Source organism: Meriones unguiculatus, chromosome 4 (genome assembly GCF_030254825.1).
Source record: "Meriones unguiculatus strain TT.TT164.6M chromosome 4, Bangor_MerUng_6.1, whole genome shotgun sequence".
NCBI classification, from domain to species: domain Eukaryota; kingdom Metazoa; phylum Chordata; class Mammalia; order Rodentia; family Muridae; genus Meriones; species Meriones unguiculatus.
Window position 1 is genome coordinate 94,621,823 of NC_083352.1, and position 17,130 is coordinate 94,638,952.

Genomic DNA, 17,130 nt, shown 5'->3' on the forward strand with positions numbered 1-17,130 from the left:
AGAAGTGGGGAGGGTGAAGGCAGGCCGGCCTGGGAGGATAGGTGAGGCGGCTTTTAGCAGCATCCTCAATGGAAGACGCGCTCTAAGTCTCGCAAAGGGATAGGGAGGTGGCCCAGCCCCGGGAGTGCGCATATAAGGGTTGAGGGGAAGGCCTGCGACAACAGAGGAGGGGTGGGGGCTGAGACGGAGGGGCTCTTGCTTGGTTCTGTTTGAGGTGCCGGGGTCACTTCTCAGAGAGGTCAGAGCCGCAACTCAGTGGCCACGGGGCCTTGGAGACAAGCGCACGCTCCGCCCTTTCTCCTCCCTAGACCTGCGGGCTTTTGTTATGCAGATGGCGGCGGGAGGCTGAGCCAGAGAAGGAGGGGTTGCTGGGGAAGGAGGAGACGGAGAAGGGGAGGGAGGAAAGTGCAGCTCGCGCGACCAGCCTCCCCTTCCAACGTCACATTGTGCAAGAGACAAAACCCGGGCGCGTCGGAGCTCACACGCGCACGCACGGCAGACGCCCCGGTCGCCTCCTCTCCGTTCTCTGCGCGGTGGAGAAAGCCGGCCAGCTTTGCTTTGTGGAGGACGCGGAGCTCAGTCGGTTCCCAGAGCAGCTCAGAGCAAAGCCAGGAGGTGAACCCAGCCGGGGAACCACCTTCCTTCTCCGATGCCTGCCTAGCCTGAGACGTCCCGTCTATCCCATCCCCCTCGCCCAGAACTCCGTTCTCTCCCCTACCCCACCCCTTGGGGGTTTCACACGGACAGCGCCCCGGAGCCGAGGGCGTGTCATCGGGTTTGGATTCCACATTTCAGCACTTCGGACAGCGCCCCGGTGTTTCAGGATGGCAAGCCTGCAGCAGGGCGAGAAACAGCTGTTTGAGAAGTTCTGGAAAGGGACCTTCAAAGCGGTGGCCACTCCGCGTCCCGAGAGCATCATCGTCGCCAGTATCACAGCCCGCAAACCGCTCCCCAGGTAATGACCTCGTTCGTGAGTTGGGGACACTGGAAGGTTCCCCCTTTTCTTGCCTGAGCCCCAGGGTCTTGACAGGCGGACCCAGGCGGCCGGGCCAGGGTTCCTGGACTATGCTCCTTCTTCCCGGTGTCTCACGCTGGAACACGGGACATAATCGCTTGTGTAAGGAAGAGGCTGTTTGAAAGGGACGGGAATTCTTTGGCTGGGAACAACACTCCCACAGACTCCTATGCAAACCCCTTTGCTTTCTTAGGGTGGGCGGTATGGCTCCAGTATATACTTGACCGAAAACTTTTTTAGCTATCCCCAAGCCCATAGGTCAGGGGGGCAAGGCAGTAGTGGATGTGAGGTGGTGGGGGCATGCTGTACAAAATATGAACTTGGCTCAGCCGGTGTTCGGGGAGTGCATTCTAACCCTCAGCTCAGAAACTAGTGGGCTCTGAACGTTTTGACAAAAGCCCATATGCTGTTCCTTCAAATACACTCCAAACAGCACCCTCCTCCACGCCTTGGCCGAGGCTTCTGGGGTTGAATTCTTTCTCTCCGGCATCCAAAACCAAGGCTGGAAGCTCAAAGTCAGCATGAAGATAAGATTGAAAGTTTTATTTTGTTTTATTTTTTAAGGATTGTGTGGCTTTGAACTTTGGAATGAGTTTGGACCCTGGGGTGGTGGTAAAAAAAAAAAATGACAAGAGGGGAGAGTAAGGGAATAAATAAGGAGGCAGACAAAAAAACGAGAGCAGGAGGCAGGGGAGAAGAGAAGGGCTGAGGAACACAGATGCTTTCCACGGCAGAGAAAAACCCAGCATTTTCCTAGATCGTCAGATTTAGAGGAGTTTGAGAAGGGCTGTGCCCTCCGTCAGGAAAAATCAAGGCTGTATGAAAACTCTTCTCTTGCTGCCGGTGGCTGAGTGGTTCTGAGAGTTAAAGGGAAGAAGATCTGGGGAGACCTCTCGCAGGATTGATTGATCCTGGCAGGCTGCGTTAGGGAGTAGATTGAAAACATGTCTGGGAAAGAGACCCTGACAGAATGCCTGGTGTGGCAACAACTGGCTCAGAACTTCCCAGCAAGTGCAGGGTCCATGAAAGCTGACTGGAGAAATAGCTCTGAAAAGAGCAAACCCACACCCAGCAACTTTTCTTTGTTCTGACTGAGGCTCAAACAGGTCTTTCGACGAGTGGAGCATCCTGTGTAGGAAATGGGTGGACAGGAATCAGGGAGAACCAGCAGAACGTAGAGCCTGTCAGCAGAGGACAACTTATGCGCAGTAGAGGGGGAAGCCCACTGATTTGGGCTGGAGGGAGGGGGGATGACATCAGATGTCATTAAAGCTGGCACTTGTCCGCTTGCTCAGAGGTTCTTTGGAGAGAGTTTGACGTCAGCGCTTTTATCTCCCTGGTCTTCTGCCACCGGCTTCACCTTCCTGTTTCTACTGTTGGCACATCAGTGCTGCACTGGCCGGAGAAAATGGCCTTGCTGGAGGAGCCAGGGAAAATTTGTCTGGCAGCAGAAGTGTTCGGTCCACAGTCTTCTATTTTATGGGCACACGGGCAGGAAAGCAGGTTCTTGGTGTTATTTTAATTTAGAAAAGTGTCCCTAATATTACCGTGCAAAGAAGCTTCATGGTTCTGCCTGTCTGCCTTCCTGTCCATTTGTCTATCTGACTGTCTGTCTGAAACTGTCAACATGCCATAGCTTCGATCGTATAAACTGACTGAGAGACACACTAGCCTCACAGCTTTTGTTCATTTGAATCTAATCTGTGTGTGACTTTTACAAGAGTTCCATGGACTCTCGGTATTTTCTCCCTCTTAGCGCATTTTAATGTCCTTCCTGGGTTTCCAGTCCTCCCTGGAAAGCACCCTTGAAGTTTATGTCAGAGTTCTATAAGCTCTTGGCTGATATTATGCAAGAATACTTTTGTGACTGGCAGTTCCTCTCTGTAGAGCACATTCTGATTTGTAGATGTTTTATCTCAGCCAGAGTAGAGATTTCCAAGCATTTATATCCAAGTCCTCAGAAAAGGCTGGGCTTAATTGTGTTTCAGCAGACTAACTGAATGTCAGAATCATCCCCATTCTCGCCCACATCCAATACATGTGGCGATGGTCAGTTTCCAGTTCCCTTCCACGGTTCTGTACTACCGGAGGGTGGAAATGTCATGGCTCCAAAGTCAAAGCCCTTGAGAGGAGAAAGGAGAAAGATGCTACATGCCTCCAGCGGAGCCCCGGAGACTCTTTCTGAGGCAAGCTATGTACTTGTTCTCATCAGAAATGTTTAGTTGTTTGAGTGAAGCCCAGCTCAGTCAGATCGGCACAAGTCTGTGGGCAGGTGGGGGCGGGCAGGTAAGCTACCAGCCAATCCTGTTGGTCCACACACGTAATATCTGATTGTAGGCGAGGGTCCCTCCTTGGATATGGTAAGTCTGTGGCTGGAGATAATTTAGCATGGGAACTGAGGTACGGATTTTAAGTTGTTGGTTTCCCAGCACCATACACACATCAGACAGCTGCTTCCTGAGCAGAATCCCCCTTGGCTCCTCCCCTCTCCCCCACACCACCCCACCCCAGTCCCCCATGAGGCATTCTTGATGAGGCAAGAGTTTTGTTGTGTATCAGATTTCGGGCAGATGTCTGAGTCAAATGTCAGAATGACAGCACAGTGAGACGCCACGTAGCGGTGGCTTAGGTGCTGATGCGGGTGAACATCAGACAACCCGGGGTGCAGTCCCCTGAACCAGAGCGTTGACCTCGCCAAACATGTTTGTCGGTTTGAAAATATGATCTGTGCCTGGGACCACCTTGGCCGTGAGGACCAAGGCAGAAGCTCTGCAATGCGTGTGGCCTGCAATGTTTGCTTCATACACCTTGGTCCTGTGAGGAAGCTCCTAGCGGTTAAAAGGAAACCAAAAGTCTCCATCTCTGTTTTGTTTCTTCCTCAAACAAGGCCAACAGTTGACACTATGAAAGTTCAGCTCCACGCGGGCAGCGACGCTGGGGTGAAATGTATACAGGTGAGGTCAAGCGGGGAATACTCTATAGTTCTTTCTCCCTCCATGAAGGTGGTTTAGTTTCTCTTCCAGTTACTGTGATATAAAAGTACCCTGAAAAGGCAACTCAGGGGAAAGTTCATTTCAGCTCATAGTTCAAGGGTGTGGAACAACACGATGGCGGTGGGGTCGCTCAGGTAGGAGCTTCAGGTAACTGATCACGTTGAATCCAGAGCCGGAAAAAGAGTGATAACATGCCAGCTCAGCCATTTCCTCCTACAGTCCCAGCCCAGGGAATGGCGTCACTGCAGTGGTAATTGTCATCTAGTTACCAGCTGAGCTTAACCTGCACAGAAGGCTAACTCTTTCCCTGTCTGGTTATCGAGTTGGGGATGGGGCACAGAGAATAAGTGTCTGCATTCTGAATTGGCCCATGAACTCCTCGCAGAATAGCCTGTGAGTTATATGAGGGACATCAGAAATCGACAGTCTTAAACTTCTTTTTAATGCCATAATCTCATGATGAGTTTTGACAATTTTATAGTCATGATATAATTTTCAGTTCACATCGAGAATTCCTTAAGAACAAAATAAGGAACCCTGGCTTGGCAGTGCACACCTGTAGTCCCAGCACTCAGGTCACTGAAGCAGGGTGATTGTGAGGTCACCGTCAGCCTAGATTGCAAGGTAAGACCCTGAGAAAGAGAGGGTGAGGAGGAAGGAAAAGTGAGAGAGAAATCAAGAAGGAAAAAAAAAAGAGAGAGAAAGGGTGTTCTAGTGTGCTTTTCTGCTGCTGCTATAAAACACTGACCATATGGAACATTGGGAGAAAGGGTGTGTGGCCTTTTATACCTTCAAGTCATGCTGCGTCACTGAAGGAAGTCAGGGCTGGAACTGAAGGCAGGAACCTGGAGACAGGAGCTGATGCAGAGGCCACGGAGGAGTGCTGATTACTGGCTTGCTCAGTCTGCTTTCTTATACAGCCCAGGCCATATGCTCAGAAATGACACCACCCATAATAGACTGGGCTCTTCCCCATCAATCATTAATCAAGAAAATGCTTCCCCAGACTTCCCTACAGGTCAATCTGGTGGAGGCAATTCTGAAATTGAGGTTCTCTCTTCCTAGATGACTCTGGGTTGTGTTAAGTTGACAGTTGGAGCTGTATAGAGGGAAAAGAAAGAAAGAATGAAAGGAAGGAAGGAGAGGGAGGAATGAGAGAGAGAGAGAGAGAGAGAGAGAGAGAGAGAGAGAGAGAGAGAGAAGGGACAGAGGGGGAAGTGTGAGTAGCTATTTAGAATAGAAATTCTAACAGATGTAAACCTTGTCTAACAGGACAAGGTTCAGTGAGGTCAACCCTCACCCTATAGTACCTGACCACCCAGAAGTCAATAAGATCAACAACAGACAGGGAGACTTGGAGCTCTCCTCACTCACCCACCCAAAGATGAGTCACATTGTTAGGCATTCCCTTAATTCCTCTATTAATTCCTCAGCCTCAAAAAGTTTGTACCTAAGAAGTTCCTGATCAGCAAAGCCTAGCCTTTGAAGCCAGCCCAAACCATTATAATCATGTCGATAAACAGCCGTAGCTGGGGACATAATGAACATGTGAAAATCATTGGAAGTCAGCATATGAACTGTTTGCAGATGCATGTTTGTTAAGGGCTAGAATGGCATTCCCCCCGCCCCCTTAAATAGTATGCCCTCCCTTTCCTATTTGTTTGGCAAGCTATTAATTTTCTTCGAAAATCCCTTTCATGCAGAATACTCCAGAAGCTGACTGGAGCCCAGTCCCTGTCCAAAGCCTCATAAATTCCAAACTATTGGAGGTTTTACTGCATGAGGGGAAAGATGGCCAAATTGTAAAGCAGAAAAAAAATGCCTTTGAACCATTTAATTTGAGACTCCCCTTGGTGCCAGGCAATCAGTTAACACATTTGTGCTGACCCCTTCCTTGGGATCAGGGTGAGGGGCATTTAGATGGTGCTTTACTGACAACCCATGGCTAAGAGCCAGTGTTCTGAGGGTCATAGAAAACGCTTGCCCTAGCATTGAACACACGCTCTTCTGGGGGAAGGGAGTGACATTGCTGGGTCAAACATTTCCGCATCTAAAAGATTGAAATATGAATGGCATACTGGGGTTAGTGGTGGGGACCCTTTGTGACATTTCTTCTTTGTTTGCTTGGCAAATGCTGTATCTTAAAGAGGCAGGGTGTGGAGATGTTCAAGGGACGATGGATGGGTTGTTGAATATGCAAGGCTCCCATCTGAGGGAAGCTGAGCTCTCTCCCAGCCCCACCTCTCTCTCTGACACTCTGAGGGTTCTAATCGATGCCATTGAACGATGACATATGCTGCAAACAAACTCTTCCTGGTGTCAGAATGAGGCTCTTCAGATAAAGATGTCTGGCTGGCTCAAGGAAGAGGCATATTATTTAGTAGAGGAGCTTAGGTCGAATGCCATCAGACCCGTGAGTCCCCGTAGCCTGCTACCAGACTCCAGGCCACCACACAGTGTGGAACATTCCCCAAGTCCTAATTTCTGTAATGAGGAAAGAGGCCCCCAAATGGACCTCATTCTCCATGAATACATCAGGCATGGTGCAGAGTCACAACAAATTAAAAACCTGTCCCAACTCTCTGGACAGCTGGATCCGTCCTCCTGCAAGGTGGAATAGGCTTAGCGAGAGTTCTTCAATGGCTTGTCATTGACACTCTTCTGAGGTGCGAGGGAATACTCACAGAGTGCTTAGACTCCCTAGCCTTGCCTCTCCTTCATGCCAATACTGTGAGCATGTGTGTCTTTCTGTGTTTGTGCCTGGTGTCTGTCTATCTGTCTGTCTGTCTGTCTGTCTCTGACTCGATGTGTGTCTCTGTCTCTGTGTGTGTGTGTCTCTCTCTCTGTTTATGTGTGTGTGTATGTGGTGTCCTCACACGGGTACACAAACGTGTGTGTGTGTGTGTGTGTGTGTGTGTGTGTGTGTGTGTGCATGGAAGCCAGAGGACTCCATTGGGTGTTCTTATTCAGGCTCTGTCCACCTCTCATTTCGTTTTCACCTTTTCTTCTTTCTGAAACGAAGTCTCCCCCGCACCGAGAATGTGCCCAGTGGGACGGACAGGCTAGGCAGGCCTGCCCCTGGCTGCCCAGCACTGAGACCACAATCATGAGCTCTGTGACGTCGAGCACCTCTCTGCTCATTTCTGCCCGTGACTTCGCAGCTCTCCAGAGAGACTGAGCTCTGCGGGACTGTGTGCAGAATCTGCCAGGCAGAGAAGTCAAATCAATGGCTCTACTTACTACCTGCAAGCACGCTGGCTAGGAGACTTCTAGCAAATGATTCAACTTTGGTCTTGATTTCCTCATCCATAAAATGGGGCTAATAATAGCAACCACTTCGGAGAAGCATTGAGAGGACTGAATGAGCTCATATGGACAGCGCTGCCCGGCGCATGGGAAGGATGTCTTCTGTGGTAGCTCTCGTTATCAATAATAAATCACAGTTTTTATTATCCCAATGAGCCAGGCCCATCAGGGAGGAAAAGTTGAATGAAATGCGGCTTCTTCCGTCCAGGGCTTCATGGTTTTCAGGAAAGGAGACTCCAGGTGGTCAGGTTTATGTACTTCCGGTGGGAGTGGGAATGAAGGTGCAGGGATTTGGTTCAAACAGGGAAGGCAGAGATCCCCCAGCACAGCACAAGGACGTTTGTTCATGGCCACACTTCTCTTGCAGTGTGTGACCTATGAAATGGATGTGACTTGACTTTTTTTACGAATTTAATCTACCAGGGAGATGTGATGAGGGGGAAGGCATAGGGGTTTCTGTGCTCAGGAGGACCTCAGAGATCATTATGTCTCCCGAGGGTACAAGCAGGTAAAACCACTTGGAGGGGGCATTGCCTGTGGGGGGCACTGGAAAGGAACGGCCCATGTAATACAAAAATCTCCAACTTCCTCGCCTTTGGCTCAAGGGCACCGTCTCTGGTGTGGGCCATTAGGTTTCTAGTCCTTCATGGTCTAGATAGCTAATATAAATGCATTCTGTGTTCTTTGAGCAACCAGTGATCATGAGGGGGGTGGCAGTGGGCCCACAGACTTCGAAGGTAGCAAATGCCGATAGAGGAAAGAATTCACAAAGCAAAGGGAGCTGCATTTGGCTGTGGCATTGAGTTATATTTTCACTTATTTATGCCTTCAACAGTTTTATTGAGATACTACACAGTACAGTAGCCAACCAGCAAAAGGAAGTCCCTACTCAGAAAGAAAGAAAGAAAGAAAGAAAGAAAGAAAGAAAGAAAGGAGACAGGAAATGGAAGAACCAAATAAACAAATAGGTCAGGTGACAGCCCCCACGGTGGAATGAAGAAGGGGTGACGAGTGAGAGGGGAGGGGCAGTATGTGAGATATAGTTGTCAGGAATCTGGATGAGAGTGGGCAGGCTCTGAAGACAGTTGGGGACAAAGCGTCTGAATTAGAAGAAACAGCAATGGACAGGCCCCGGGGTGGAAGCACTCTTGGGACATTTGAGAGCAGTAGAGGGAGAGAAAGTGGAGTCGCAGCTATATGCCTCCCAGGATGCAACAGGAGCCAGAACAAAGGGAATCTCGTCCACCTGGTAAAGATTCCCCAGGTTTTCAACTCCTAATGCCCATCCAGGGAGGGTGGCAGTCTTGGCAGCCCGGGCCCCCATTCCAGTCTGTTCCTGTGGGCTTCTGGCTCGACTCTAATGCAGCCAGAGGTGACTCCGAAAAGCGTGGCTCCTGCCTGTGTTAAAGTTAAGCAGTCTCTCTGTCTGTGACCCATCAGATTGGGAAACTGAAAAAGATGCTGTTTAGACCTCTGAATCAAGGTGGTAGATTTTGCTCCAATGGTGGCAGGGGGTGAGTCTTGTCTGTCTCTCCTGGCCTGGTATGTAAACCTCAGCTCTTCCTTGTACTCAGAAGCAGTCTCCAGTCTCTCTCTTTCTCTGTCTCTCTCTGTCTCTCTCTCCTCACCTTGAAATCTTGCAGAGGGCGTTGCCACACACTCCAGCCTCTGTGCGGAGCTCCGTGAAGTAAAATTCAGAATGAAGATGTCATAGAAACAAAGCCAAAGCAAACACGGTAATGGGCTCAAGCCTAAAGCAGTTATTAAGTAGCACGTGCCTACATGTGTCATGTCTGTTCAAAACAAATATTAAGGTCCACTGGACACAAATGTGTCACATGCAGAGGATCCCTTGGTAGATTCTCACACCTCGGATCCTGCCCCCAGTTTCACAGAGCAGACACCCACCAATGGGTCATGTTCACTGGATTCATTAAAAGTTAAGCTTAGCCAGAGAGCTGGGAGTCTGATTGACAGTTACAAGCCTGTGGGAAGGGAGATGTGGGCCGGCGAGATGGCTCAGAGGGAAGAGGCACTTGCAGCCAAGCCTGATGGCCCGAGTTCAATCCCCTGGACCCACATTGTAGAAGGAGAAAACTATGAGTCAAGATAATCTTTTTTTTTTTCCTTCTGTGAGTGTGATTAACTCAGGCATTTGGAGGCAGCGGTGTTTCTCCGTGGGATTCATAGGACAGTTTGAACCACAGACACCAGGGACAACATCTTTCCCAGTCCTTGTGGGATCCTAGAACTTATTACAGGGATTAAGCGTGTGAGTAATGAGCAAGGGTAACACAAGCGAAAGCACAGACAGAGAACGGAAGCCTACAGAGTGGTAGCACCAAAATGCTCTGGCTGAGGAGCCTAGAGGTCCCTCAGGTTGAGGACCAGGAGGCACAATTTGCAATGTGCACAACAACGGAATGCCTGTGTAATTTATATTTGCATATTGATGATTCATGGTTTTCCTGCTGAGGGAGAGAGAGAGAGAGAGAGAGAGAGAGAGAGAGAGAGAGAGAGAGCCCTGAGCTAGCGAGATGGCTTAGCAGTTAAGAGTATGTACTGCACTTGCAGATGACCCAAGTTCAGTTCCACATTGGGCAGCTCACAAAACCATCTAACTCCAGCTCCGGGGGATCCAACTCCCTCTTCTGGCCTCTGAGGGCACCTGCACACGTGTGCGTCCCCACCACACAAACGTGCACATAATTGAAGGTAAAAACCTTTAAAAGAATAAAGCTGGGTGTAGTGGCACATGCCTTTAATCCCAACACCGGGAATGCAGAGACGGGTGGATTTCTGTGAGTTTGAGACCACTTTCAACTATGTATTGAACTCCAGGGCAGCCGGGGCTACATAGTGAAACTCTGTCTCAACAAACAAATAAACTAACTAACTAACCAACCAACGAACAAACCAACCAACCAACTAACTAACAGTACTGGCTCCAGTGCCGTGGTCTCTGGTTTGAACGGACATCTCTGTTGTAGTCAGTTGACATAACACTAGCCCTCTCTTGCCACCTCAGGCACCTTCCTGTCCCTTCAGGGTCTCTTGTGGCATATGGTGTCCAATGATGAGATGCCTATCAGCCCCTAGACTGTGCCCAGTAAAACAGGTGAGCAGCTAGGCAGTTTCCAGCATCGGGTTTCAGAGCTTCCAGGAGACAATGGGCTTTTGTTTGTCCAGTTTGCCTGCCCGAGCCTCCCTCCTGCAGCCAGGTGGCAGGTGATTCAGGAGCCCTGTACGCTTCCAGAGATGGGGGTGTGTGTCTGAGCACTGGTCCTGTGTGGCCTGGAGGCCGTGTTACACGGTATTTGGGGCAGAAATGCTGAGAGGCCATTATCATCCTACTGCTTTCTGCCACTCAACCCTCTGTGCACCGCGGTCACCTCATTGTGGTGGTGAGTTCATGGCCAGGTGGAAGAGCAGCCAGAGGGCACATTTCAGGAACTGAAACACAGCCTCGGTAATTTAGGGACAGAGAGACCGAGACACAGAACAAGTGTGGCATTTCAGGACACATCAGATAGAAACTCTAAGAGCTGCTGCTGACATACATCCCGTTGGGCGTCCAGCTCCAAGACATCAAGAGGCTCGGTGGTCCCTGGGGAACGAGACGGAACTATTGATCTGTTTTCCTTTTACAAACAGATGAAACTCAGAGGTGTGGGATGATTCGCCTGAAGTTAGACCATGAAACAATGGCACACACCTATCCTGCCGTCAAGGCTGAGAGTAGGGTCCCAACGATGGTGGAGATATTTGGGTGTTTTCCCCCATGGGGTCTCAGGATGAAGCAGATGCCAGGCAGATCGCAGCTGTTGCTCATGCAACTTGCTACTGAAGACATCTGATGTTCGCTAAAGTTCCACCTGCTGTATCTCTCCATACTTTGTGTTCCCTAGCCCTTGGGCCACCCCACCACAGGAAAGCAAGAGCTCTCATCCAAACAGATGCTCCTTAGGTGCCTGGGAAGGGGGGCTGTGCAGCTTGTCCTCTGGTTAAAGCTATGTGTCCTCAAGCACATCCTTAGCTACTCATGAGCTCAGCAGTCTGGTCTGTAACACAGAGATGGGATGATTATTGATTCTTGGTGGGACCTGAGTATTGGACATGGTTGCCCTTGGCCACTCAGGTTCAGGTCCAAAAGGAATTTGGGTGTGGAGTAGAGTTCCATGTAAGAGACACTGAAGTTTTACCCCTGATTGGAATAAACCTTCCACCTGGGAGTTTGGGAAGTCTGTGCTTGACTATGCAGATGGAAAAAGGTAGTCATGGGAAATGCCCAAGTCATATAGTATGTGGAAATCCAAATCTCCTCACTACCAGAATTCACCCATCAGAAGACATAATCATAACTACTGAAGATGGTTTATGAGTACTTGGTACCCTCAAAGGGTGACTGACTGCAGAAAAAGCATTTCGCCCCTTGAGGTAGCTGGGTACTGTGACACTTTGTAGATGAGAAGGTCAGAGAGGTAGGCCATTTGCTTAAGGTCACAGAGCTTGGTGATATGAGAGCTAGGGCTTGGATCTTAAGCTGTTTGGAACACCCACTCTGCTCACCAGACATAGGAAGGAAATCAGGGCGCCATATGGAAGCATGGAAGCTCTCGGCAAGCTGCTTTCATACCCAATATGTGGCTCCATCCTGCTCCATCTTGGTGCCACAGTGGGGTATGGGAGAGGGCATGGCTCAGGGCATCCATCCATTGGCGCTGCCTGATGCTTTCATTTTTGGACTTGTCAGTCTGATGCTACATTAATGTCACTTCCTTCCTGGAATCAAGTTTTCCCAGGGAATAGAGACAAGGAGAGTAAATTTTGACTGAGCCTACCTACCCCCGGCTAGCTCACCTACGCACAGGCACCATCTACTTCAGGCTATCCCAGCTGGGCACAGGCACTGGGCAGTTGTGGTAATTTTTCACATACGTGATTCCTCGTGATTGCTGGGAACTTGACCCAGCGCTTCACTCATTTCTAGTACATTCATTCATGAAACATATTATATCCGTTGATTATTTATCCACCATCGAGTTACCCATCCATCCATCTATCCTACCTACCTACCCTATCCATCTAGTTGTTCGTTCATTCATTCAGCATGTAGACATATTCTTCTCCAGGTATTCATTTGTTTTCAAACTACTCTTTTTCTATGTATTCATCTACCCATGTATACATACACCTTTCTATCCATCTACTCATTCATCCGCCCATTCATCCACTCATATATCCATCTATATACCCACTATTCATCCATCCGTCTACCCATCTATCTACTCATCCATTCACCTATCCACTTGTCCATTCATCCCCCTACCCATCTATCCATCTTCCCATCCAACCAATATTTATTGAGCATCTACTTTATTTATTTAACTAATGATTAAAAGCTAACAGTTAGGAACATCTGCTTCACTCTTCTAATCCTGTTTCCTTCCCCAACACTTAACAGACACAGTGGAACACACCTGCAATACCAGCACTTGGGAGCCTGAGAAAGGGAATACAGGAGTTCAAGTTCAGCCTGGGTGCAGAGCAAGACCCTTTCTCAAACCTAAACAGCATCCAAAACGCAGAGACCTCAGGTTTCCTTTCTGCTCTGGGTTTATTTTTGCTCTAGACATTTTCATGACTGTATTTATGTCATTTCTATCAGAAACAAACGAACAACAAACAAAATAAAAACAAAACAAATCAAAACACAGCACTTGCCATGGACCTTTCCTTAAACCTGTGTCAAGGGATTTCACATCTGACTTTCGGTTGCTCACCCATGCCTTCACCCAGCATTGATCTTCTATCATGAGCAAAGCCTAACAATTGAAAAAAAAAATGCCTCCATTCTGAAGCTTCTTACACTTGGGTCTGGGAGGCACGTGTACAAATAATTAGCCATCAGAAAACAGACTGGGAGTCGACATTGTCAGAAACACAGCCAGGGCCACACCTGTAGGGTACCTTGGGCAAGGCCACAGGAATTAGCAATTACACAACACAATTGTGGCCTTCTCCCATCCATAAAGCAGTCTCTGTGTTAGCAACTTACGGCAATAATGTCACCACATCTCGGCCCCAACGCTCTGTATAACCCCCCATTTCATAGAGTATGAGCATGGAGCTCAGAGGTAAGCATGGCCTTACAGGGATCGACATGAGGACTGCAGTTTAGGTGATGGTGTAGAACACCGAGTGTCACCTCCAAGGCCCCCTCTGTCCTGCCAGCATGCATCTCTGTGATTTCTTCAGAGCTCAGGGACAGGAGGAAGGACCTGCCTTGAGTTGAGGCTTAGTTCCTGGGGCTGGGGAAATGGTGGGATGTTACTGATCTCTCCTGCACTGGGAAGTTGCCCAAAAGGAAGACCACATAGTCCTTCTGGGGGAAGCTGTCCTAAAAAATCAGATTATCAGACTGCTCATGGAGTCTTGGGAGCCTTACAGGTGACACTTGGGACTCATACTGCCACCTGCACTACAAGCTTCATGTTGGGCCCTGCGAGGCAAGGCCTTCACCACGTTGTCTAAATCCTCTCAGCTCCATGCTCACACTATAAAACGGGCCATTTTTCTCAGGGAAAGGAGATAGCAGGTGTTAGCTGTTATGCGATCCTTTTTAAAGATATTTTTATTTTACACGTATGGGTGTTTCACCTGCATTTACATACCCTGTGAATGTCTGGTGCTCATGGAGGCCAAAGGAGAAGATAGGATACCCTGAAACTGGAGTTATAGATCACTGTGAGGTATCACGTAGGGGCTGGGAGCTGAACCCAGGTTCTCTGCAAGAACAGCAAGTGCTCATCACTGCTTAGTTATCACCCAAGACCAATGGTTCTCAACTTATGGGTCATGACCCCCAGGGGTCACACATCAGATATCTTGCATGTCAGATATTTATGTTACAATTCATAGCTAGCAAAGTTACAGTTTTGATTAGCGTTGGATGAAGAAATGAAGGGTCACAGCACGAGGAAGGTTGATAACCACTGCTGTAGACCCCCACGTGTGTTCTGGGACAGACAAAAACTTCAACATGGCACCCCAGAGAGGTGTAGGCCCAGAGATGGTGTAGACGGTGGGGTGGGTAGACATTTCTTAAGCACCAAGGTTTACCATCTATTTCCACTCCCTTATACTCACACTTGGCATCACTGAAAACAGCCTTCATATTGCAAGCGAAGACAAGCTCGGAGAGGTTGTTCAGTTTTGTCCAAGGTTTCCCAATCTGGTACAACTCTAGCCACTGGTTATCAGTTGAAACATGTTACCACGGTGATACACATCGTTCCCGCCCATGTGAGACCTAACTGGTTCCTCTCTCTTTCTATATCTTCTTCCCTTTCCCCTTCCTCTCCCTCTCTCTCCTTTTCCTCTGTTCCTAAGCCACCTCTTCGTTCAGGGGAACCTTTCTTTTTTTTTTTTTTTTCCAATTTTGTGTTTCTTCGAGCCTCTCTCCTAAGACGCCCAACAAGGGCTTCAGGACTTCTGGAAAGCAAAAACTGAGATGTGCTCCTATCCTTCCTGTCTTCAGCCTTCACACAGCCTCCCTGGGCAGGAAGGGTAGAGTCCGGACCTGACTAAATGGGGGAAATAGAGAAGGAAATCCACCAAGGCTAATATCTCAAAGCATTGCTCCTCTCCGCATGTGGTTGTCCCTAAGCACCCTGTCGCCCAGGCCTCTGAGATGCACTGTATCTCCAGTGTACAGAGGGTATGCTGACTATATGGGTATGACAGATCTTAGAAGAATATCCACAATTCAAAGCCACAACCCTAATATGCCAGCCATCCAGCTTTCAAACGTCATGTTCCTTGAGAGAGGAAAGTTATGTGGAGATGAAAAGTGACTTCTCCAAGTTAATCAGCGAGTCAGCAGAATGGAAGCGATTGTGCTAGGCAGAGCCTGATGTTTGGTGCCTGCATCTAATAGGCACCTCCTGCATGCACCTGAGCCTGAGACTCAGTAGCTGGGGAGGCTATCTCAACACCCAATGAGAGGGCTCCAAGAGGGATGAGATGTCCCTTAGAGTGACAACATACTGAACGAAGTGGCTAACAACAGGACAGCAGAGCTCTGCACATGGCCAATAGCCACAATCAACGAATGATGGCCGCCAGAAGCACTGTGTTGAGGTAGCTTCTAGGGCAGCGTCTAAGATCGATTAGTGATGTCTGCCACTGGTGCAGGATGAGGGAGGCTGCAGTGCACATGAAAGGTCTTTCTTTTTCTTGGAGAAGGGGGTGTGTTTGGAAACTCATGTCCACTACTAACTGCTGAGGACCTGCCATGCATACCGTTGACACCATGCTTTTTCATTTCGTGTCTTAATGTTCATAGTGGGATCCCTTTCTTTACCACAACTTATTTTGCACAGGAGCAAACAGCATTCAGAAGGTGATGTCATTGGCCTTAGGCTAGAGAAGCTAGTCGGAGGCTAACCAGCTCTGATTATCACTGTTAAATACATAAGCCATCAGGCTGAGAAATGGAAGTGTCAATAGAGGAATCATCTAGGAACATGGTAATTAGTGTGTGTGGTTGTATGCATTTGGCCGAAGGGCTTTGCCTTATTTATCCCTGAACTCCCATCACAGCACAGGCTCAGGACACGACTGCTCCCCAACTCACATTTCCTGAGAACTGTGAATATATACTGTGTTCGACACCCTGGGGTGGGGTGGGGCGGGATGGGTGCTCAGAGATAGAAGGACTTAGCGTGCATGCGTCAGGAAAGCATCCAGCTTGGTTTCGGCACACGCTGGATAGACAAGTGTTTATTGAGTCACGGAGCACAGGAGAAGCTGATCACAGGGCGGGAGAAGATGTGAGAAACCATCTCGGAAGGCAGGGTGGCATTGTTCGAATTCCCTAGTGGGGTGTGAAGAGCCTGAGGAGCCGGGCACTTGCTGATGAATGTGAGGGTGCTGAGCGGAGAGCACACATCCCGTGATCGCCTTAGGCAAGTAGCGGAGTACATGGTCTGCATGCAGGCACTATTTCTGGCTTGGTGTGCCCCCATCAGGCTGCTGTGATGTTACAGAAGCAGATCCACTGCCGGGACCCTGGAGCTTAGAGTCTGTCTGGACAGCGCCACCTTCGTCTCACCTGAAGCACCTGAGTGCCTTGCGGAAGGTGCGGGGGGGGGGGGGGGGGGCGAGGTCTCCTGGGGCCTGATTCCCTCTTGAGGTGTCTTTCCCCAGCTGTGTCCTGCCTGTGTGAAGCTTAAGGGTGATTTATCTTACCTGCAGAGTTGTGCAGCGCATTTTTAAAGACTCTCACATTATGGAATCGTCGGGAAAGGGGGGAGACTCATTTTTCCTTTCCATTTCTGAGATGAGAGAACTAAGCATTTTTGTGCAAATGGCAATCATGCCGGGCATTGTTCTGCGTATCTCATACATGTTCACTCACTTAACTACAAGGCAGGGCGTTCCTCTTCTGGTTGGTTTTTGGCTTCTTTAGTCAGGGCTCACGTAGCCCAGGCTGGCCTGCTTTATGTTGCAGCACCCTCTCCCCTCCCCAACACTCACATACGATAACAGTAAATAAAGATTTAACTGGCTGTGGTGGTGCACACCTTTAATCCCAGAGCTGGAGGGAGAGGTGGATTTCTGTGAGTTCCAGACCAGCCTTCTCTCTATAGAGTTCCAGGACAGCCAGGGCTACATAGTGAGATGCTTCGTTTAAAAAAAAAATTTTTTTTTTAATAATGCCAGGCTTTGGGAAGGACTTCCCTGCTGTGCTCTGGGTTGAACTTTGTGCGGTACTTTGGCACATGACACATTGCGCCATACTCACGGAACCTG

The 17,130-nt window shown here is 49.0% G+C and overlaps 1 protein-coding gene across 2 annotated transcripts in view; it reads left to right on the plus strand.

Annotated features, from left to right (window-relative positions):
- The first annotated feature begins 278 nt into the window (after positions 1 to 278).
- Positions 279 to 17,130, plus strand: part of Srrm4 (serine/arginine repetitive matrix 4) — a 143,398-nt gene continuing 126,546 nt past the window's right edge. For both annotated transcript variants that reach the window (XM_021631766.2, XM_060382537.1), the window contains exon 1: positions 279 to 955. In XM_021631766.2, coding sequence (XP_021487441.1) covers positions 825 to 955 — 131 coding nt within the window. In that variant the 5' untranslated portion in view covers positions 279 to 824. The remainder of the gene's footprint in view (positions 956 to 17,130) is intronic.